The sequence below is a fragment of the Limanda limanda genome, chromosome 21 (assembly GCF_963576545.1).
Source record: "Limanda limanda chromosome 21, fLimLim1.1, whole genome shotgun sequence".
Lineage (NCBI taxonomy): Eukaryota > Metazoa > Chordata > Actinopteri > Pleuronectiformes > Pleuronectidae > Limanda > Limanda limanda.
The window spans coordinates 12,088,100-12,111,915 of NC_083656.1; the positions used below are offsets into that span (position 1 = coordinate 12,088,100).

At 42.0% G+C, this 23,816-nt stretch overlaps 1 protein-coding gene across 1 annotated transcript; it reads left to right on the plus strand.

Moving 5' to 3' along the window:
- Positions 1-9,773: 9,773 nt before the first annotated feature.
- si:ch211-183d21.1 (uncharacterized) lies at positions 9,774-22,910 on the plus strand. Its single transcript, XM_061095038.1, has 12 exons — positions 9,774-9,848; positions 11,747-12,595; positions 12,743-12,923; positions 13,922-14,061; positions 14,293-14,858; positions 15,276-15,549; positions 15,757-15,952; positions 17,348-17,532; positions 17,809-17,904; positions 18,152-18,316; positions 20,065-20,158; positions 21,047-22,910. The coding sequence occupies exons 2-12, from the start codon at positions 11,770-11,772 to the stop codon at positions 21,108-21,110; spliced, it is 2,787 nt and encodes a 928-aa protein (XP_060951021.1). The 5' UTR covers positions 9,774-9,848; positions 11,747-11,769; the 3' UTR covers positions 21,111-22,910.
- The last annotated feature ends 906 nt before the right edge of the window (positions 22,911-23,816 follow it).

The window sequence follows — 23,816 nt, forward strand, 5'->3', positions numbered from 1 at the left end:
CTTTTATTTTGGCCCACTTTCCTCAATTTTTTGTGGATATATTTGTCTGGGTGAAAAGTGGGCCAGAACCTTCCCATGAGTCTCCACGTGTAGACAGGAATTAGATTTATTACCCAGAGTGCCCCACTGGGGAACACTGTCCCCTGCCCTGTCTAGAGGCAGAATCAATGAAACGTGGAAGGGAGAGGGGAGGAAAGGGCAGCAAGACGAGGAGAAGGAACGGCTATTTCGGAAGGCAGCTCACCCGCGAGAGAGAGAGAGAGAGGGCGAGAGAGAGAGAGAGAGAGAGAGAGAGAGAGAGAGAGAGAGAGAGAGAGAGAGAGAGAGAGAGAGCAAAACTCAGAGAAAACTGGACAGGAGGGAAGCAAGAGGGCAGAAGGTCCTCAAGCTCTTTTCAACGCCTGGCTACAAACACACAGGAGCTACAGCCACATGAGGAACAAGTTGTTTTCTTCCTGTTTAGCTCTGAACATGAAGTGACGCCCACTCAGCCCCAACTCACAAGTTGCACACGCAAAGTGCAGAAGAGATTCTCTCAATATCGAGAGTAGCTGAAGAATCACAGAAATGATGTGATGAATCAAATCCATGAACGTAATGCGGCATATAGAGAAGATCTTATCTTGATCTTATACCTTGGATGTAAAGTTGTCATACTTCCCTGATGTAAATCATGCCTTCCTTGATATTATATTCTTTTCATGTCAGTTATCAGCTACCTCCCAATTTTTGGTCAACTGTCACAGACATCCCCATTTGCTACTGAAACTAAAATAAAAAGCAGCTGTTCTGAATATGTTTAGCAATGGGTTTATGATCAGAGAATGAATCTGCAGGTCCCCTCATTACGGAGGCATATTTAAGGGCTAGGTTTTCTAATGTAACAGCTTAAGAGCCAGATGTTTTTCTCTGGAGTTGGTGGGAAACGAAACAGAGCTGAACTGTGAATGAATATTTAAATGAAATTCATTGGGTGTCCATTAACATAAAGAACCAGTGCTGCTCCATTGTTGATGGATGTGGCACTTTTGAACTCTTGACTAATACGTTCATTATATATGTGCATAGACTGAATATAAAGATGGACAACATGACAGCTCCTCAAAAGTAAAGCCAATTTGTCTTGAACGTCACTGTGGTGGCTTCAGTACAGGTCAGAAACCGTGCCTCCTCTATGTAATTGAATGGGACATGGACCACATTTAAAAGTTTAAATATTTTTTTCCTAAATGATGGTGTACGTCATTTTAGGTCCTTATCACACTGATGTATGTCGCTGTTGTGTTCACATATATTTTCCTGCTGCCACCTTTTTTTTCTGATCTAACAACGTTTTGAGTAGATGAGCAAAAAGAAGAGAAAGAAAGAAAGATTTAAAAAATGTCATTAAAAGGTATTTTCAGCTTCGTTATATTGCAGCTTAGAGGGATGGTCTCAGCTGCTGTCCTATAACATAACCTTGGTTTTAATCTGTACTGTTTAAGCCTATATTCAATCTGCATTTTGCCTGCTTTCAGTGGATCTCAATCCCTCTTAACTATCATGTCAGCACAGTCAGATTCAGCAATAAATCTTTGATGCTTAATCTTACTCTCACCTTCAGTTCGGTGCCCATCACCTCATTCCTCAGTTATTGATAATCTATCAGACTCCACTTTGTAATTTACTGAACTGGTCTCTGTGATCGATGGTGTCAGAAAAGCAATTTAATATCAGGCATCAGAACAATGCATGAGTAGAAAGAGTCTCGTGTGTGTGTTCATGTAAAGCGGTCACGTGCCTACAGCCACGTCAGCAGTTCTGTGAAGTTGTGGGGACGCAAGCTTAATGCTAACATGCCCATGCTAACGTGATGATGCCAAGATCCTGTGGTTTTGCATGTTTAAGCTTTATCTTGTTCACCATCTTAGTTTTGTGCATTAAAATGCTGAATGCACTACACTAAACAGAGTGTACCTGTCATCTGCTTATGCAGGTATTCAATCATAAACATAGATTGTATTTAAAGATGGACGACATGACAGCTCTCCAAAAGTAAGGATCGTCCCCTGGTGGCTGGCAGCAGTATTATTAGCAGTAGTCACGATCCTCCGTGTTAGTGGATGGGACATGGACTAAACTAAGTACACATCAAATTGGTTTTTCTCACAGTTGAGACTGACTCGTGATTGGTCGAGGGTGTTTATCGGCTCTACCTCGCATCTGCAGCTCCACTTCACAATCTCTACTGCGCAGACTGGCTCCGAATGATATGTCCTATAGTGGGAGGAAGTGGAGATTGAAGAGTGGACTGTCTGTCTTAACTAAGATTCTAATTATCATGGACCAAAGAAATGGATGAATAAAGAAATTACCAGATGATGGCGCTGTAGAGGAAAAGTTAGGGGGACCACAAGGATATTACAATTCCTCCAGAGGGAAACATTCTCATCCCTAGAAACAAGTTAATTTTGAGTAATTTTAAACAATTGATTACATTATTCGATTTTAAAGGAGAATATTTCAACTGTCAAAAATCCTCCTATTGAATATGTGCCAATTATTTCAATAAAACACAATATTGTATTGGGTAGAAAACCTTATCAGTTTATAGCCCATTAAAATACATGTATCTTCTTTGTGATATTTATTTGCGGTTCTTTTAAAATTGCAAGCATTGCCATCTTGATACAAAGTACATGTCAACATATACTGTATATAATGATGTCAACATCTTGTGTCTACAGGGCCTGTTGTAAACACACGATGGCGGCCGGTCTTCACTGAGCAACAGCCTCTGTTGACACAACTCATTGACAGTCTGACAGAAAAGGTGCGAGCGGCTCCTGGCTCGTCCGTTTGTTCTACCCATCTCTGATAGACTCATTCAGCAGCCACTCGATGCCCCCCCCAACGAGCCGCCGTGCAACGCCACAGTAACAGATGGTTAGCGCGTGTTTGTGTACATACAGCACGCATGTAGGTCAGGTGCACCACAGTTGCCGGTTGCCATGGGAACTGGGTATCAAACATGACTGCAATCTCTCGGAGAAATCGACTCGTGGCCAAGCTCCCCTGCTCTGGCACCTCTCATCCCCTCTCAGCGGTTAACCCTTTCGGATTATCCCGCAGCTGATGTGGGAATATTCGCCGGAGAAAGTTAACATCAACCAAACAAGCTCACGCTGATCTGCAAGTGATAAGAAGGGAGACGAGGCATCCCTCTGGATCCATAATCCATCACACATCTGGTCAAACATAAGCTGGAGATGCCTTTGCATCCATTCACCTGAAAATATTTGTTTTAAATAAATAAATCTTCATCCCAAACACTCTGACAGGCAGTAACGCCTCTGCCTCACTTGGTGGCTGTCTTCGATCTGCTCATGAATACGTGACCTTGAGGATTCACAGGGAACACAAAGGGATTCTCCCTGCCTGTCTCTGCCTGTCTCCCTCCAGCAAACACACACACACACGCACGCACACACACACATACATACATGCACTCTGTATGGTAATCACACGTGATTGGATGCAGTGAGCTGGTGATGCATGTTGAATGCTGATGAGGTTCTTTTGGGTGGAAAAAAAAAAGGAGAAGTGGTAGAAAGCTTCCTCTGTGCCTGCAAGACAGAGAGGAAGGAAAGGAGGGAGAGAGAGAGGAAGAGAAGGGGGGGGGGGGGCAGCCCGGCTCCCATCATTCATCAGTGTCAAACCCTGCCCTCATCGCCTGGTTAGACCGTGCACGTGTGTGTGCGATCACATATCGGCACACACAGGTGGAGATTCCTCCAAACACACGTGAGTCGCTGTGATGCACTGCCGAACCCTTTCAGATAATCCATTGTCATTACGCCTCTGAGAACTGCGATGCACAAACACTCCAGTTATCATGGCCTCCCTCTCGGCTGCATTGTCCCATGCTCTCCTCTCCTGCTCTGGACGTGCACACAAACCTGCTTTGTCCTCACACTGTCCCAGTTTTATGTCTGTCCAGACTAATGAGGTGAAAAATTAGCTGGAGGCCCATGCACCAGGGAAGCTTGTAGGGTCAGCAGAAGGCAAAGCTACGTTTTGGTGTGGGATAGCTACAGACAGGGCATTATGTATTTATGTATTTATGTACAGGAAGAACAAAAACATCTGAGGCTGGCGGTTTGTGGATTAGTGATGACAACAATGTCCGGCCACATTATCGAGGTCCTGGTCTATACAGTCAAATTGGTAACTTACGTCTATGTGCAGCCAAAACTTGATACGGCCTTTTTCTCTGTGCCATAGACTTCCATTGTTGTTCAACTAATATTTTTAAAAATACAAATGAGCACACATCCGTCCAATTGTGGTTATATGGATTTAAAATTTAGAAAAAAGCTTTTACGGTGGGGTGAGGTCGTAAAGTTACTGTATCGATAAGAGCAAAGTGCCTCAGAGTGCGATAGGATCAGGTTCAGTGGAAGATTGATCACCGACATGAAGCATGTGACATAAACAATCTATTAAGATTTCACCATCAACACAACTTATGACTATGCAGTTCTGCCACCCCTGTTTGAGTTTGTTTTAGCAATATGCAACTCCACCACTAGATGCCACTAAATTCTACACACACAACCTTTAAGGGACTGTTATGCATGCGATTCTAGTTTCAAAGGGTTTTTCTTGGAGAGACACCTTATTATTGTGTTATTGTTCAAATTAATCAAAAAGGAAATTGAGTCAAGGTCTGAAGGAACAGCAGCGTTTCTGTATTTGTATTAAATCCATGAGCAAGTCCCTCAGTTTAAAATCAGGCAGAACTTCATGCTGCAGTGAGAGGAAATAGATTTCCAGCTGTAGGTGGTCTGGAGTGAGGGGCAGAACAAACTGTCTCATTTGCCTGTGCCTGTGTTTGATCTGTCAGGAAGTTGGTCCCACACTTTACACCAGAGGGTGAAAACATCCTCTTCAGCCTGCGACTGCTGCAAACTGAGACTCATCGTGATGATGGAGTCAGAGATGAAGCTGGCTGCTTTCACTTCCAACACAATGACTCAACGCTCACATCCAGTCACTGTCACACTCTTTGCCGAGATCAAACGAGCAACATGACAGCTCACTCGTCTGAGATAAAACGTACATTCAGTTTGGTTGTGCTGAGTTGGATGCTTTTCTTTTGGGTTTTTTTGCAGCACGGGTCTGCAGGCATTGTCTTTTTGCTGATAAAGGATACACCCAAAAAAGAGGTCCGTCGTCTGTAAATTTGGCAAGAAAATGCTGAGAAAATCTTAAACTAGTTTTAGATACAAAACTTAAAAAATGCACTTTTTGATTCCGCTACATCACTGCTGATTAGGAGTGTGTTAGCTGAGGTCGAGGTCAAGTCACCTTCTCCTCAAATTACCTCGAAATATTGAATTGAAGCCTAATTGACATACTAATGATTCTGTTGCCCACATTAAATATTCAAGCTAATTAAAATCCTCCCTTATGTTACTCTGAGTAAAACCTTCCAACATCTTACCTGCACGATAGAGTACTTTCCTCCCCACGAGCAGGTTAAAGTGATGAATGACATCTAAGAAGTGAGTCAGAGAAACAGAACCAGCCAAATGAATTAGATCTACCTTGTCAATGGTGTTGTTGACTGGAAAGGCAGAGCAGCATTTGGACAGAAATTCAATTGGAACGTTCAAAGACCTGCTCGGGCTGCAGTGCCAGCTTCGTACTGCGGGGTGCAAACAGAATCATTAACATTTCAGCTGACCTTTTTCCAGTGTCAAAACATATCCGCTCCCGTCAAAACATGAACCACACAAACACCAGAGTCTGACCAACAGAATATATAAGAGAGTTTTACCTCAGGCAACCTCACTTACTACAGGTCTTTTTATTTTTGCTTATTTTCTCCAGCTGACAATTTAATTTTGTCCACATGCCTTTAGTGCTACAGCGCGACCACTCTCTCATGCTTAGAAGGCCATCTAGTGGTTTTAGGAGGAATGCATCTACAGTAACATTAGTGCTTAAGAAACTTACCACATTATACCTAGTATATAACTCTGCCAAGACAGTCCTCTTATGAAATGATGTGCACATTCTAATTTATCAGATCCAGAATTTTATTTGGATCTGCCAGATTTTAGTTTTTATCAAGATCCATGAATTTTTTTCTGAGAAATCATTGAATGTGTTGAAAAACTCCCATTCTCACAATGTTGAAGAAAGTGAAAACAGTTTTTTTCCTTGGGTCATGTCCAATACACAAAGTTTGTTGGAAATCGGTTGCAGTCCGTAGAGCGCATACCCTGCCAGGGCCCAACAGTCCCTTACATTCACTCAAACTGCCCCAAATTGTCCACATGTATATTATATGCAATCATCTCAGTCCAGTAAATATGTTTTTTTCCGTGAAGATAAATTAATTAAATAAATGATCCGTCCCCTACGGATCCACAGCTAAGTTTACTGGCTTCATCCACCAGGTTTTGTGGTAATCCATTCAGGAGTATTGGTTTAAGACTGTTGACGGCCAAGGAGGTTCATCAAAGCTTGTTTTTTTGTCTGTTAGTTGATCAAAGATGTGACACATTTCTAATTTGGGATACACCACAACTTCTGTCTTCACTTCCTTTTGTGAGTATATGTTGAAAGTCCACGTTTGGGCATTTTTCTGAAAATAAAATACCTTCCCCCTCACAAGCCCTCTTAGTTCCTATAAACTGTATGACTACAGAGTCAGTCAAATGTGAAGGTCAGGATTGTGGCCTCAGTGTGAAAAAATTTGGTTTGAGATATTCACCGACATATATGATAGACAATATGAGGCTTTAACCTGAAAATCCAAACATTAGACATTATCAGTTCATGTCTTTTTTAAAGTTGTAAAATGTGGTAAAAACACAAAATTCCTCTGGCAGGTTGCGATATAGTTTTGTCATTTCATCTGGACCCAAATGTTGTTTACAGACAAATGCTGATCATCAAAATGATTGGCGAAAGCTTAAAGTGTATTCGAAAGTATAAATAATATGAAGGCGCCATAAAAAACTACCGATACATAAATCTTCATTCATACGAACATTAAGGTGCAGTATTTTCACATTATTTCATATTTATAACACAACACAACAGAGACACTTTGTTTGATCATTGATTATAATTAACTGAATTGAAATAACGACAGGAAATAAACTTAAATAACCCGCACTTCAAATATTAATATACATATTATTAACATAACACCAACGTGAATCCACAACACAGGGTTTGGTGTGTGACAAAATCTGTCTCACTCCACACAAACACATAAATTATTTATAATAGAAAATAACACAATTGAACAAGAAACGACTAAGATTTATCTAAAAGTTTAGTCAAAGACTCAATTTTTTTGGGCTTGATTGTGTTAATCAAGGAAAATAAAAAAATAAAAAAATTAGTGTTTCTAAAAAAAATGTATAAGATTCAAATCTACGTGGTTTATTAAAAAACTGGAAAATCTGAGTTTTTACAATTTCATCACACTGTAATCTCCCTCACCACAGACTTGTCATGGCTGTAATTTTGATATTGGTTCCATGGAGAGAAGAAGTGAAACTCTGGACCCACTGACCAATACTGAAACTGAACTGAGGTTTTCTGTGGTCAATTTTACATTTAATTATTCCAGTGGAAGGTCAATGGCTGCAGGAGTCGGCCTAGTGACATCATTCCTGTCCAGAAAAGGGTATCAAGGAACACTTCTCATTTCCTAAGCTTTTTGAAGAACACAATGAACTTGAACATGGAACAACTTTCTAAATACATCTATATTAAGTTATGTGGAGCTCTGATTAAAGCTTTGGTTGATCAGAAGTTGTACACAGATGTTGGACATTCAATTGTAATTTTTTCCCAGAAATCATGTTTGAACGAATTTGACTTGACACACGATTTGTTCGTGATGCCTTCTCAACTGGTGAACCCACAGATTCGTCATAAGGCGAATGGTACAAAGACGACAAACACCTTCACCTATGATCGTTACTTTGCCATCTATACAGTATAAAACCCAAAATACTTCAATGTGCTGCTTAGATGATCTGATGTCATGAATGTCTGGTGTGGACGGCTTTGCTTGCTAGCGCTCTCCATTTTCTTGACAAACCAACGTGACATCGCCGCTTTTTTTTTGCAGCACGGGTCTGCAGGCATTGTCTTTTGCTGATAAAGGATACACCAAAAAAAAAGAGGTCCGTCGTCTGTACATGTGGCAGAAAAATGCTGAGAAAATCTTAAGCTAGTTTGAGACATAAAACTTTAAAAATGCACATTATTTGATTCTGCTACATCACTGCTGATTAAGAGTTTGTTAACTGAGGTCAAGGTCAAGTCAGCTTCTCCTCAAGTTACCTCGAAATATTAAATTGAAGCCTAATTGACATACTAATGATTCTGTTGCCCACATTAAATATTCAAGCTAATTAAAATCCTCCCTTATGTTACTCTGAGTAAAACCTCCCAACATCTTATCTGCACGAAAGAGTACTTTCCTCCCCACGAGCAGGTTAAAGTGATGAATGACATCTAAGTAGTGAGTCAGAGAAACAGAACCAGCCAAATGAATTAGATCTACCTTGTCAATGGTCTTGTTGACTGGAAAGGCAGAGCAGCGTTTGGACAGAAATTAAATTGGAACGTTCAAAGACATCGCTGACTTACTGTAGGTCAAAAGGTCATGCGAGAGGGGAAGTGATCGTCAATCAGGAGTAGGGTTGCAAAATTCCGGGAATATTCAAAGTTGGAAACTTTCCATGGGAATTAACGGGAATTAACGGGAATATACGGGAATATACGGGAATTAACAGGAATTAACGGGAATTAACTGGAATAAACTGGAAATGTTGTGGGTAATTTATACTAACTGTATTTACCTTGTCTTATAAATATATAGTGTATGGATGTGCAGGATGCTGGGAATTATCTGTGCATGTGATGGAAGAATGCAGAGTGGAGGGTTGAAATTCAACGAGCAGCGTGTGCTGCATTCCATACATCTTTAAAATAGAGTTTTAAATGATGTTTTTATTGCTCAGCGTTGAATTTGCGTAGTTTTTTTTTTTCAAAATTCCCCAAATTCCCGAGCTTAACTTCCCATGGAAAGTTTCCGGAAAGTTGCCGCCCCTTTGCAACCCTAATCAGGAGACAAACTACTTCAGACGGTCTGATTTGCGTATCGACTATATATGTTGAACTTGAACAGGTCATTGCAGGTCAAATAGGAACTTTGACCCCCCCTAGGACTGAAGGAATGATTCAAATTCAACAAAAAGTGAAAACTGTGGCCCCAAGTTCAGACAACCCTTCGATCCGCCCCTGGGGAGCAGTAACCTGCGTTGGGCGGGACTCTCATTGACACGAACCCCCTCTCTCCTGTTTCACACAGTGGGGTCAGGGGCCCCCTTCAGGTCTCTACGAGGCCCCTGGGGATGAACTCTAAAGACACAGGGCCCCAACAACACGACCCAGCAGCTTCGAGATTCTTCTAAAGACGTTTGTCACAAGCAATGTCGCCCGGCCCCTCCGGGTTTCGATGCTCGCAGCGGCTGGTTCCTGGGGCCGGGCCGGTGTGTGTCACTGAGCTCTGGCCGTGTGAAGGGAGCGCTGAGCCGGGGAGGAAACCGAGGAGCCTCCCTGGCAGGCGTCATCCCCCCCTCCGTCAGTCTGACCGCCCACAGACCGGGGGACCGGGGGGAGCCGGGGGGCGGGAGGAAGAAGAGCCACTTTGTGAATGAGGGGAGCGGCGGAGGAACTGGAAACTAAACTTTCACAACAGTGTCCCCGAGGACGGGAGGACATTTTTGTTTTGACACCGAAGCGGTCGGACGGAGCAGCGGGAGCACACGGTGAGTGACGCAGGGCTGGAGGAGCCCGAGCCCGGCTGAGAGGAGGCACAGTGACAGGGTCTCTCTGTTTTAGTCCTCGACGGGAAAGATGCACACACTCACACACACAACACACACACACACACACACACGCAGACACACACAGACACACACAGAGGAGACTCACCGTGACTGGAATAACTGTGCAGACCCGGGAGAAGGTTTCCAGGCTGGATTTCACTCTGCGTGCTGTTTGTTAGCATCTTTTCGCGGTTTTCTCTTAAACTGTTGCGTGGGCTTACGACGCCAATTTAAAGCCTCGTGTTGTGAACAATGTTCGGAGTTTAATTCGGAGATGACACCGGGTTAAACCGCAACAGATGCTCCTGTTAACCCCTCACAAACTCCCCACTTCTGTCCATTTAATGAAGCATTTTCCACTGTTTCTCCGTTTTCTCGGATTCACTGTTTTCATTCACAAGTTTCCCGTTTTTGTCTTTCGCAACATTTCGTGACTCATGCTGAAGACGTGCATTCCCAGTGTCACCCCCCACACCCCCCACCAGCCTCCCAAAAAAACAGAAAACTCATAGAAGACTCATTCATCATGTTGTGATCGTTTTTTTTTCCTCCTTCCACCAGGGAGTGTGATCTGTGACTGGGAAACATAAAGATCTGATCATCTAGATAAACATTAGATGATATCGTTTAAGCTATAAATGTCATAATAATATTTATTTTGAGTTTAAAGTCAGATTATTCTTTAAAACTAGTCGGTAATGACACATTTGTTGGGTCCATGCAATGTTGGGAGCAAAATGAAATCCAGATACTGTGACATTAGCTGACAAATAACTATACATGCCAAAGATAATTAAACCTGTGGTGGCCTTCAATTGTCATAAAAACTTAAAAGGTGTTTAATTTGTCCAGTCTTGGCTACTGTAAAAAACATGGCGGCCTCCTTAGAGAGTATTTTAAATGTAAAGCGTATACATAAAGCGATGAAACACACTAGTAAAAACATCATATGGTTGATTTCATCTTCAATTTCTGCCAATCTTCGATCCATTTCAGGTAATTCTTACACGGTGTACCTTTACTGTGGAATATATTGTTTTCTTTTCCAGTTTTCTCATATTTAACAGAAAGTATTTACACAAATCCAAGACAATCCAGTCGGGTGAAGGTTTACGTGATGCATTATATACAGTATATCTCCTGCAATTGTTGTAGAGAGTGACAGTATATTGAGGTGGTGAGGATACATCAAACATACATCACATCCCCGAAACGCAGCTACATGCATGATAGATGTATGTGACTTTATTCTATTGTGTACACACAATCATGTACATCCAAGTAGTCACCCTCCACTCAAGAGTCTCCTGACAATGTCCCAGTGACTGCTCAGGCCTCTGTCACAACTATTCAGTAAGCAGACTGCTTTCACTATATTTAGCAAGTCATCTCCCTGAAGAAGTACGCTGCTTTCCTGTTCCGCATTTTAATCATCAAACCTAAATGCTGATACGGATATATATGTGAAAGGCTAATACTATCGGCTCCAATTGCTCAACTGTAAAACATTTTAGAAATCTGAGTGAGACCAATCGTGTGTTGTACCTCATCACAGTGCTTACGCAATGCACGAGGCATATCGATGTTGGACTTTTGTTTTATTGATGACAATTATATTGCCATAAGTTTTGATATTGTTTAGTTGCCCAGCCCTTTGTGAACACCAGTCTGTGGTTGAGGTTTTTAAAATCTTTACAAGACTTAAGAAAACCAGCATATGTTATCACTTCAGAAGCTGGAACTAAATGGTTCCATTTGATTAACTGAGTAATTGATCAGTTGATCATTGCATCTATAGGAATGTAACTGATGGAGATCTTGTTTTTCCCTGTATTCAGGCTTTTCAGAGGATCTTTAAACCATGGCAGTGAGTTTTGCCTGCGTGGCCTGTCTCTGCCTGGTGGTGGCGATAGTCAGGGGTGAACCCTGCCTCATCATCAGCGAGATCAACGCCGACAACCCGAGACTGGACACCACTGAGTTTGTGGAGCTGTATCACACCAGTGGACAACGGGCTTCGCTGGACGGCTACACCCTTGTCTTCTATAACGGGAATGGAAATGTAGCCTACAAGGTGCTGGATCTCAAAGACCAAACCACAGACGACAGAGGCTTCTTCCTGATCGGCTCAGTGGACATGCTTCCCAAACCCTCCATCCTCCTGCCTCCCAATACAGTCCAGAACGGCCCGGACGCCATCGTCCTCTACCACACAGCTGCTGGTCGCTACAACGAGAAGATGAACGTCACGGCAGTCGGGATGGTGGACGCCGTCGTGTACATGACTCGCCGGACCGGGGGTGCTGAGTTCCTCGCTGAGACGCTGACACCTGGAGAGCCGGCCTTCGTCGAGGACGAGACAACACTTGAGGGGGACGAGTCAATCGAGAGGTGCCTGATGTCCGAAGACAGGTGGGGTTTTCAGGTGTCCTCGCCATCCCCAGGTCAGCGAAACAACTGCACCCCGCCTGCTGCCCCACAAACCAGTCCTGTCATCACTGAGCTGAAGCTGGGAGGAGGGCAGGTGGAGGGGTTTGTGGAGCTCACGGACGCCCGGGATGCAGGTCCTCTGGTGCTGGTGGTGTTGGATGGGAAAACCGACCGGGTCAGTGTGAGTGTGGATGTGAATTTGGAGACCTCCAGGAACTTGCTGATCTCCATGACGATAGAGAAGAACTACATGAAAGGTCAGTGTTCTGTGAGTCGTAGTGATCTCATCACCTTAGCTTTTCAGTGCACGAGGAAGCCCACCATTGACTCTTGGTAAATTTGTATTCATTGATTCTCTTTCGTTTCATCGTAAGTTCTTTCTTCCCCTCATGATTTCTTCTCAGGAGATGAGTCTGGGGCAGTGGCTGTTTACAGCGGCAGAGCCACAGACTTCCCTGTAGGCAGTCCACTGAGTCAGATTCAGCCGTTAGATGCGTTTGTATTCGCCGGACCCGGAAACAAGCCAAGTGCCAACCTCACCGAGACTCTCATCCCAGGCAGACAGCCGTACCAACTCAGCAACAGGCAAGAATCAAGGATCTTATTCCACTCCTATAAAACTGCACGGATTAGACTGGACTAGGACATGAAAGAGGTAGAATGAGTCAGCACTTGGGTGATGAAACTTGTTATTGGGTTCTTGATGTGACTGACAGAGGTGTTAGTCATGTTCAGCAGATGTAGTACAGAGGCAGTAGTTTCAATGTTGTGAAATCTATTAAGTAAAGGATCAGCTTGTAATCATTGTTCCCTTTTTGCTAATGCTCTTTTCCTGTGTTTAGCAAGTGTCATCACAGTGGAGAAGTAGATCTTACACTGTCTCAAAGTACACAAGAAACACGATTCAGTGGCAACCAATGTTGTAGATGTTGAGATACTGTATCTCACAGCATTAGTTAGGTTTGACCTGTTGGTGGCACTAGAGGAAAAGCCAGGGAATCTGAAGTAGTGACAATTCATCCTTAAGGCGCTGTAGATATTATCATTTTTTTACCAAATTTCACAGCAATCCATCCAACTATTCTGAAGATATTTGACTAAAAACCAAAAATGTCAGACTGTTGCTGACACTAGAAGAAAAGTTTGGTGATCACTGAAGACAGAAGGATTCCTAAGAGAATGTCGGCTTTATTAACTTTACTCTTAAACAAACTGCCCTACCACTAGATTTACTGGAGTATTGAGTTTCAGAATCCCAATGGAAAATATGAATTTATCATCTGACTCTACTCAACTGTAATATTAGAACCATTAGGGCTGCGCAATATGACGAGATAACTATACATATCACGATCATGGATAAATGTAGATTTTTGATAAATTAAATGTAAATTTCACTGTGTTGTTTTCTTACTGGAAAAACCCAAAGCACCAAATATGTTTCATCCTTCATGATGAAAAAATTGAGCCGTAAACTAGGATTTGCAACACAATGGAATAAACTCAATTTTTTTCACAGACACAACAAATTCCTTAGGGTCCGTTTGTCAGGGTTTTTTCTTAATGATTTCATTATTTCGCAGTTTGAGAGAAGGAGGTTTCGACCTGAGTCGTTGTGGTGTGGCGTCCTGGCCCAGAGATCCCGGTGTCTTCTGGGAGGCTCCGCAAACTCCTGGGCTGCCAAACCAGTGCCCCTGGCCAAAGATCTGCCCTCACAGTATATGTGAGTGTCTGAATGACATTTGAATTCTCTTATTTGAAGAATGATATAAATTAAATTGTGGTTTGGGTATAAAATGTGTAAGTAAGCTGCAGGGGAGCTGGTAGGCCTTTGTTACCTACAAGTTTGTTACCAACTTGTGCATCTTCATATTTCCATATCTTGTTAAGAAGGCAAATAAGTGAATCCCACAAAATGTCATTGATTCCTTTAACGTCCTCTTTTATGCTGTAGTGATTCCAGGAGGTGGAGACTCACAGTCTCACATCCCACCATGGGGGAACAGTGACTTCCTCATCAATGAGCTGAACACTGATACACCCGGTGCAGCTGAGGATGGCGAGTACATCGAGCTTTGGCACCCGTCGGGTCGTCGAGTCTCGCTGCAGGGGATCTGGATCTTGCTGTTCAGTGCACACAACAACAAACCCTACAGGGAGATCAGCCTGAGTGGACACTTCACTACTTCTAAGGGCTACTTTCTGCTTGGCAGTGATAGGCTGGTGCCGGCTCCATCGCTTCGCCTGCCTCCCAACACCATCCAGAACGGGCCTGACGCTGTGGCGCTCTACCGCAGCCCGTATGGCCCCCCGTCAGCCACGCAGAGGGGGATTCCCACTAAAGGCCTACTGGATGCAGTGGTGTACCGGCAGAGAGGCTCTGATAAAGAGGCGCAGGAGCTGAGTAACGCTCTGACCCCGGGACAGCTGCCTCTGTTGGAGGATCCAGATGTTCTGCCTGGGGATGAGTCTCTCAGCCGCTGTCGAGCCCTTTACCCCCATGACCTATCTGCTTTTTCAGTGAGTACAAAAACAAGAGATTTCGAAGACACTGCTGAAATTTAACAGCAAGTCAGTTCCTGACAAACTCTGCTTTTACAGTTTGGCAGAAGCACACCATTGTGGAAAACAAATAGCTTTCATATATAAGTCCTCTTTGGCACTGGTTAAACACCCACTAACACGTTCAAAAAGGTCCAACTTCAAGATAGACAATGGGCAAAGTTTCGATAGCTTTTTAAGCAGATTTTTAGTCTCTTTAAAAAATGTTGCATATAACAATTAATTTTGTTTAAAAGAGGTACAATAAAAACGCAACAGTTTTTAAAGGGATAGTTTGCCACGTTTTGCAGCTAAACAAGAGGTTTTGTCTTCTTTTTAATTCTGACTGATAACAAGGATTTAGAGTTGTTAAAAGACATGCATCTGTCATCCTAGGTGGCTCCACCTACCCCTCTGAGGGAGAACAGCTGCCCCCGCCCACCTCCAGCCCCTGAAGGTGTGGTCATCAGTGAGGTGGCCAGTGGCCACTGGACCAATCACAGCCAGCAGAGAGCCTTTGTGGAGCTGCATGGGCCCCCCATGACAGACCTGCGAGGCCTGGTGCTCTCTGTGTTTGACCAGGAGCGCAGCGGGACCGTCATCGCCCTTCCTCTGACTGGATCCATTGATCAGGATGGATTCTACATAGTTGGAGATGTCACTGGAGCAGGTGAGGGTAGTGGGAGACATTTTCGTTGAATGATTACATTATTATTACTACATAGCAAGTAATTGGCCACTTGCTATGTTAGATGACTTATGTTAAATAAAAATTATCTTTTCTATCTCCTTCTTCACAACCATGTCTGTGTTTTTCTGATCCTCTCGTCTCTACCACCTCTGACCGTGCTCCTTCACTCCTCTCTCTCCTGCATAGATCAGACTTTCCCGCAGGGCTCTACGGTGCCGGTACGAGGAGCGGTCGTCCTGTGCTACGACCTGTTCAGTGTCTGCAGAGCTGGCACGGCTCTGACCAACTCCAGTCTCAGAGACATGATTGTGTTCAGTGAAAACCAGCAGCTGCTCTCCTCTCTGTCCACCACCAGAGGGAGACAAGTCATTCCAGCACTCAGGTAAACAGCAAAATCAACAGAAATAGTTTCACATGATTGAACTTGCCCCTAACTAAACCCTGATAATTCTTTCATCCAACAAAAACTGTTGTCAAAAAAAACCTGCATGGGCCCTGATGTGATTTATGATCACAGCTGGTTCACTTTAAAAAAGAGAAGATTACCATGGTAACCTCCACTGCACTGTTTACTAGGGCGGGTTAAACTGTGAGAGTTTAATAAAAATTGTATTAAAACTGTCCCCTATTCTATAATCATTCAATGTAGTCTGGATTCTGACAGGGTTGTGATATTAAAGTTTGCTTCAGTCACAGTTAAGTGAGGCCACTAAGGATAAAAGAGACCAGGCTTAATCCACTGTCCATCTGTGATTACTTCTTCAGTAGAGATCTTAGTTTTATTATTATTATTATTGGCCACTTGCTATGTTATTAGGGCCTCTAACCATACAGCGGAAACCAGTTATTAGGTCATACGACCTTAGTTTTACTATACAAGCTTAAGAGGAAAGGCACACGTGTTACTAATAACAGTGATGATGGTTCATTGCTTTTACAGTAACCCCAATGGCAATGAGCCAATACCAGGAGCCTGAAGCAGCTTAATACAATACAGCCGTCATTCATTGTTGCGAAGGTGAATAATTTGGAACAAACATGCATTTGTATAAGGATGACTTGATGAGAATTACACAAATGTTCACTAGCACTCTTCGATTAAGATTTGTTGGTCAAAGGTCAACGTCACAATGGTCTCACAAAGTATTATAATTATAGGTTTAATAGAACTTGGAATTTCTTTTTTCAAAAAGGGTTTTGTAGGCACTGTTGCTATCATTAACCCAATAATTAAATACAGTTAAATTGATAAATTAACCATTGAACCTTTCAGGGAAAAAAAGCTGTAAAAGAAATCTAAAATACTACATCACATTTAATGAGACAGATATTTAGGTTCAGATGATGAAAGATATTGATCGGGTTTCTTAAATGAGTCAAAATGTATATATCTGTATATGTATTTGATTTGGCTCAACAAAGAGATTACATGTTCCTTTTTCTAATCTTCAAGAGTCTGTTTGTTGCTTTCATTTCAGAAACCGCTCAGACACTGAATTATATCAATTTGAATCACAGCTGGAACAATGTAGGCGTTGTAGACGACAGATACTATTTGTGTCTGACCGAGTTAATCAAACATTCTTCAAGCATCAGTTTTTTCCATTAACTAACACTCTTTGTATTTGATTTAGCTTTATCAATCAGCAATTTAGATCTATATATATTTATATAGATAGATGTATAAACATGCTTCTATTCTAGGCATCCTTGCTTTTTCTTCATCGTCATCATCATAATGTGTATTGATACATTGTACTGTTTCATGTGTGTGCAGGTCAGTGGAGGATGGTGCCGTCTCGCTCAGCCGCTGCTCGTGCTGTGAGGTGAGAAGCCCCTCCTCCTGGACAAGCTCCTCCCCAACGCCCCACAGCACCAATCTCTGCCCGAGCCCAACCTTCTCCAGTCACATTGACCTTTGCCTTGGACCCCTGTCCAGTGACTGGCAGGAGCAATCAGGAGGTGAGGTGTCAGACATCTAACAAATCTAAATTATTCATTGAATGTGAAACAGAGTAGCGTCTAAGGAGAACGATATAAAGAGGGAGCTGAATGTTTTGCAGATTGTGTCGTTGCAGTGTTTGGTTCGATCCCAGCTCATATACATTCTTAAACAAATCTTTTTTGTCATTTGTTTGTCAAAAATCTGAAAATTCTGGCAGTATTTATTTTCTCTACTGGTAATAATATGATAAATATGCATTTGTGCAAGTTGACAGCTGCCCTGTTTTTTCACAGACTGCAGTAGTCTGATTCAGGGGAAGAGGGTCGCTGATGTGGCCAACTACCTGGAGAAGAGGTGTCACTGTGGCATTACTGCCTTGTATCTCCAAGGTGAGGCACTTTCCCTCACTTTGAACTGGAAACCATCACATTTGGCAGTTTTAAATGTAACGATTTACCGCCTCTTCACTGAGACTTTTGTCCGGTGTTCAAGAAATTGCTGTGAAAAGGTTTCATGATGCGACATGGTGGTATGGGGGGTTCGCACAATTGAACGAATCCGAGTACATCTTGAAGCAGATGGTGAACAGAGTTGTGTGTAGATAATGAAACACTTGTCTGCCTGTTCGATTTCAAGGAGCCAACTTCTCCTGTGTGTCTGGTTGGCTGCGAGTGTGGGGGAACATCCAGGCTCTGTCGGACCATCAGAAGGCCCTCATCATCCAGACGTCGCACATGAATCCCTCATCGGCTCAGGGAGACGTCTGCTCTTCTCCAACCACGGGCCGTTACACGAGCACAGGTTAGCAGCTTCTCGACACATCACGAGCGAACCGGCACAACAAATACGCCTGCTATCACAACTCATTGATCAGTACTTTAAAGGATCAACCAAATCAACTAAGATTCTGTACAATGCTCTCAAAATCCTTCTTAGAAATTTCTCTAGGGTTTTTAACGCATTGAATTCCCTTGGTGTTGAGTGCTCATCTAATTGAATATAGTTTTCATCTGTAATGTCTGTTTCTAGACATGTCCTTGTAAAAGAATTAATAATGGATTGCATTGTGGTAAAATCTGCCAGATAAGCTGTGGAGGAACAGTGGTTCATTATTATCATTATAGCTGCTGTAAGAGAGAGAACGCAAATGTTGGAATGTTGGAATGCCTGAAAGAAATCACAGCAAGCGAGTGGGTGTGTTGATGACATTTCTGACACATGAGAGATGATGAACAAATTACACAAATATCTCATAAATGATATGGACAATCTCCTGCTGCATTCTTCACATGTGTAAGGCAAACTGGAAAATGTCCTGACTATATGTCCAGGACATTTCCCAGAGTTCATGTCTGAAAACATGAACTTATGAGCTCATCCAAAATCGGTGTCGCTGCAGTGTCATGGCAATCCTTTAATATACAACATAAAGTGTAAATAAAGAGAAACTCTGTCTCAACTTCCTCATGTTGAACAAAAATGAAGCCAAAATATCCAGCTTTGCAGCATTGTCATGTCATTCATTTTTATGTAAAGCCAATGATTTACATAGAAGAATCGAGAAATCCATAAGAATATATAATTATTACATGTAAGAAATCTTAAAAGATCAAGAAATTAAGGTATGTGAAATAATTAACAATTAACTTCATAGGGAAGTTTCAAAGATGTGCATCTAGGAAACAAGATGTGGTCATTTTCAGCGTTTTACATATCGTAATCGTACCATCTTTCAATGACATCATCATGACTGCAACAGAAGAACTGCAGGCTGCATTCTTATATTTCCTCCTTGCTGTGGACAACCATACACACCTTGTGCTCTGGTGTGACAACCAGTTAACAGGTATCTGTAATGATACTAAGTCCTCCTGTTACTTTAAATGTTGGACTGACCCAGTTTTAGAGAGTGAATGTGGAACACACTACTTGAACCCAGATGTTAAAACATATCTTCTATCTAATAATGTTGTGTCTGTGGCTCAAATGTCTTGAGAACTGTTCATCTTATCTGTGTCATACTTGAAATGTGCACCGTTCAGTCGAATAAAGAGGTGACCATCGCCGTGCAGTAGCGGCGGCAGCATCATCAGAAGTGACAGTAGACTGTGTATATAAGGTTACTCTTTGTGCAGCAGCAACAGTGAGCTTCACTTTAGCAGCAGGTCGGCAATGATTTAGAAAGAGAACAGCTACTGGCATCACCAAAGGGGAAACAAACCCCTGTTACAAACCAGCGGGTTAAGTTTAGACACTGTACAACTTTACAAGAAAGAAAAAGAGGTTATTGTGTGCTTTGTTAGGTCTTGACAGGCATGCTAGTTCAAACACAGCGGCACGTTTGTTTTGAAATGTGTGACTAACACTGTTCTGAAATTTGAATTGGTTGTTTTCCATGTTGGACAGAGTTGGCTGCATGGATTTGTTTTCTAAATAGCAAATCAAATGGACTCCAAAAGCTAACTAAATCTGTTCATCTTTGAGTTGTGGGGTTTTAAAGTTATCATCATGTCCTGAAGGTGTAACTGAGCTTTCATTTCTCTCCTTAGCGTCGACCCTGGGTTTACAGATCGGACTGATAATAGCAGTGCTGCTGGTGCTGGGACTTGGAGCTGCTCTGTTCACATATTTCTACAGAAGGAGGTGAGCACTGTTAGTTGCATTATTCTCCTTCTCTCTCTCTCTCTCTGCTGTGCTGGATGTGCACACTGATGACAGACAAAACTCTTTATACAATGACCATGACAACAACTTTTAAGTACCGTTTTTTTTTTCACTAGAAATCTTCACAGAGCAAGAGATTCAAATAAGTGCATCACTCCCTGAGGATGTGTTTCTTTTGTTTTTATCCACAGAGGCCAGTGCCTTCATGTCTCCCTAATTAATACTAAGAAATTCTCCCTTCTTGGTTTTCTTAGAAAAGCCTATGGCTGTGAAAGGAGATGTCTGTTCATGGCCTTTTTCTCTGTGGTTGCACAAGTCTAGCAGCCTTCAGAGGTGTTTGAGGTTCTGCAAAGTTATATGCTCTACAACCATGACAGATATAGATGTGGATACCCTGTATGAATGAAGTGTAAAATCTTATTTAACTGGAATCACCTAGTAGAGTGTTTCCCCCAAGGCCCAACAGCCCCCTCATGAAACAACATCCCTGTTTTTTTTTCAGCAGGATCGATAAATTATTCTCAGTTATTATTTCTTTCTTTTGGTTAATAATTCTCAAAACATAAAATCCCCCTTCTGATGTGGATCTGCACTAAAATGTCATAGGTTCTCCCCCTTTCTCCATCCTTCCTTCCAGTTTCCAGTTAACACTGAGAGATCACAACTGTGCCCAGATATTTTTAAAACTCATTGATAAGAAAGGCTGGGGGCAGAGTGAGGGCGGTCTAAAGGTAAAAAATACAACTTAATCAACAAACTACCCCAAGAAAACTTTGAATGTGAGTGAGTGGAAACTGACGTTTCAATCCGATGTGTTGATCGTGGACGTGCGTGTGTGTTTGTTAATGTTCTTGTCACTTTTCTCAGGCGTCCTCTGGACTACTACACCATGGAGCTGAATGAACACGCAGAGGGACTGTCAGATCTATAATCCAGGCTTCGAATCATTGTGCGTCCGTGTCTGGGAGTATTTGTGTGTGGAAGGACCTCAGCAGAGAGAGAGAGAGAGAGAGAGAGAGACGGGGTAATAATCAGACCTGTGCGTAACTGATTGTGTGGTTGTTTGGAAACAATATTGCACCACAAGTGTCCTTCTCCGTTCTCTGGGCGATCACTGATCAACAGTGTGGCTGCACCCAGTGTGTGACATGTGATCCCTTATGGCACCGGTGACACACTGACATAAAAATCCGGCAGCCTGCGTGTTGAATTTGAAAACATCATATTTAGTTGCCTGTGAACATTGCTGGTTACTACTTTTAAAGGAAAATTAAGATATAAGGGAGGGATGTTAAAATACTTGAGTCCTAAAGGGTCATTTTTTATTGACTTGTTTGTTACTGTGGTAGAAAAGCGTGTAAAAAAAAAAAGTATGCTCTTGATTTATGCAGGAAGCTCGTTGCAACTTAATGAACTTCACTCTCAACTGGTACTACAGTGTCTTAACAACAGGTTTTATAAATAATTTAAAAAAAGAAGAGATAATCTCTGTTTAAGCTCACATTTATTCTTCAAAATGAGTCGACTACCTGCTTTACTTTGCTGCTGCATGCTCTACTTGTCCAGTTCCGACTCGAGTCTCTCTGACTGTCTTTTAAATGTGATTATGTGTAGCTAACTCGTTGATGAGCGTCCGTAACCACTTGTGTATGCTTACTTAAAGCAAACTGTTTACATTTGTTAGAGTGAAAATTAGGGTACAAAAAAGGATGTGAGAAGTGGGTTTTTTGGAATGAATAGTATTTGTTGTCCGAGTAATGAAACTGCTTTGTGTCGAGGGGCAAGAAAAAAAACGAGCTATTTTGTGTTACACTTGTTTTGAAGTGACTCAGAAACCTCTGCTGCGTGTGATTTGTTCAGCGGGTTCCACTTTTCTCAGAGCCAGCGTGCAGCCATAATTATGTTAGTGTTCTCAGGAGGCGGCCACTTACCTCCAATCTGAAAAATATCAGAATATGAAAAGATTTAAAAATTTAGTTTGAAAAGATGAAGGTTTGAATAATAATGAAATTGCCAAGACATCAAGTGCCAGGAAGTACACGTCAATGCTTGGAGATGCTCCGTTTCTGAAGATGTCCACGTGCTGCTTGCCTTGTTACTCGTGTGCACAGATGCAAAGACTGTCTGTTGTGTTTGTTTGTTTGTTTGTTTGTTTTAAATACCCTGGTGAAGGGGTTTTTCCTCCTCAGCTCCATGTCTATCATTTCCAATTTGTCAATACTGCCTTTAACACCTCTGTCCAGCTGAGTTAACCCGATGAAATCACACACAGCACTATTAGCTCTTCATATACATCCAGGTGTTTTATAAAAATTTTAAATCTGCATAATCATGTAAACTAAGTGAGCAAATTTGACGTTTTACACTTGTGTGTAGTGTAATCTTCTGGAAATGTCTTCAATTGTGGGCTTATATGTTTTTGATTTTGCATAAAACAGTTGACGTTATAAACCTAAAGCAGACTGGCCATTTGCTTGTAGTTAAGGCCTAAAGTTTTATTTACAACCAGGAAAAACAACAAGTAAGAAATGTGAGAAATGTCTGCCAAGAGATGCAGATAGCTGAGTAAATGAGTGATTATATTTAAATACATTAATGGAAATATGAGATGAATATTGACATTGATATTGTACTGTCTATGATCCCTCTCGTCAATCTGCACAGCCCCAGTCAGGATTTGTTTTTTATAGCATTTGAGCATAATTGATTTTTGTATGAGCTAAAACACACAATAAACAATGTTAAAAAAATAAACTTGCAGAAATCATTATTCTGATTATTATTATTTTAACTTTACTCAAATATTGTGATTTGTTTTCATTATTGTGAATTATTTTGGCCACGGTGATAATTTGAAGATAATCTGATAGTATGTTATAGACTGAAAAATGCAATAGGGTCTGGTTGGATTACTGTTTTCAATACATCAGATATCAAACCAACTATTACTTTTAACTTTGCTAGTGGAGTTTCTTGCTTCTTGATGCTTTTGCGCTCTGGTAATGTTGATATACAGTAGTTTAAATATTTAGCTTTCCTCTACAGGATTTACCTTGGGGTTTATTTCCTCTGTTTTCCTTCCTGTGTCGTGCAGAACATTTGCACTGAAGATTCATGGTTATCACTGCTCTGATGCCGGACGTTGTGGTTTTTGAAAAAAAGAGCAGGTCCCGTCTCTGAGCCTGACTGTGATCCCCTGAAATCTATGATACTTTTTAATTGTTTTATTTTTTTGCTCTCTGCCAATATCAGCATTTAGGATTACATCTGTCAATTTGCACCAGGAACACTTGTTCTGTTTATTTATCACCTCTGCAATCGTGCTCTCAGATGCCATCTGAAACTCCCCTTGCCCCCCCCCACTGCTGAGCCTTATTAACAATAATCACGTGTCTCATTTTGGCCTCCATGGCTACGGCTCCACATCAGCTGTAGCGTTACTCAGTTGCCCCAAAAAAAGAGGAGATTGATGTGTGGATTAGCTCTCAGATCGTATCACATTTTGCGCTTGAGTGCAATGCACCATTTGCTTTCTGTCTGTTCACTCTTCAACCTCCTCACCGCAGCACAGGAAGGCGGCTCAGATAGACAGGAAGGAGCTGCAGCCTGACACAGTATCTCCAGAGCAGGACTGAGC

Bases quoted from the DNA above. Each gene is read 5' to 3' on its own strand.
- si:ch211-183d21.1 (XM_061095038.1), top strand. From the start codon at position 11,770: ATGGCAGTGAGTTTTGCCTGCGTGGCCTGTCTCTGCCTGGTGGTGGCG. The intron at 14,062-14,292 runs GTGAGTGTCTGA...TTTATGCTGTAG, and splicing joins GATCTGCCCTCACAGTATAT to TGATTCCAGGAGGTGGAGAC. The intron at 18,317-20,064 runs GTTAGCAGCTTC...TTCTCTCCTTAG, and splicing joins GGGCCGTTACACGAGCACAG to CGTCGACCCTGGGTTTACAG.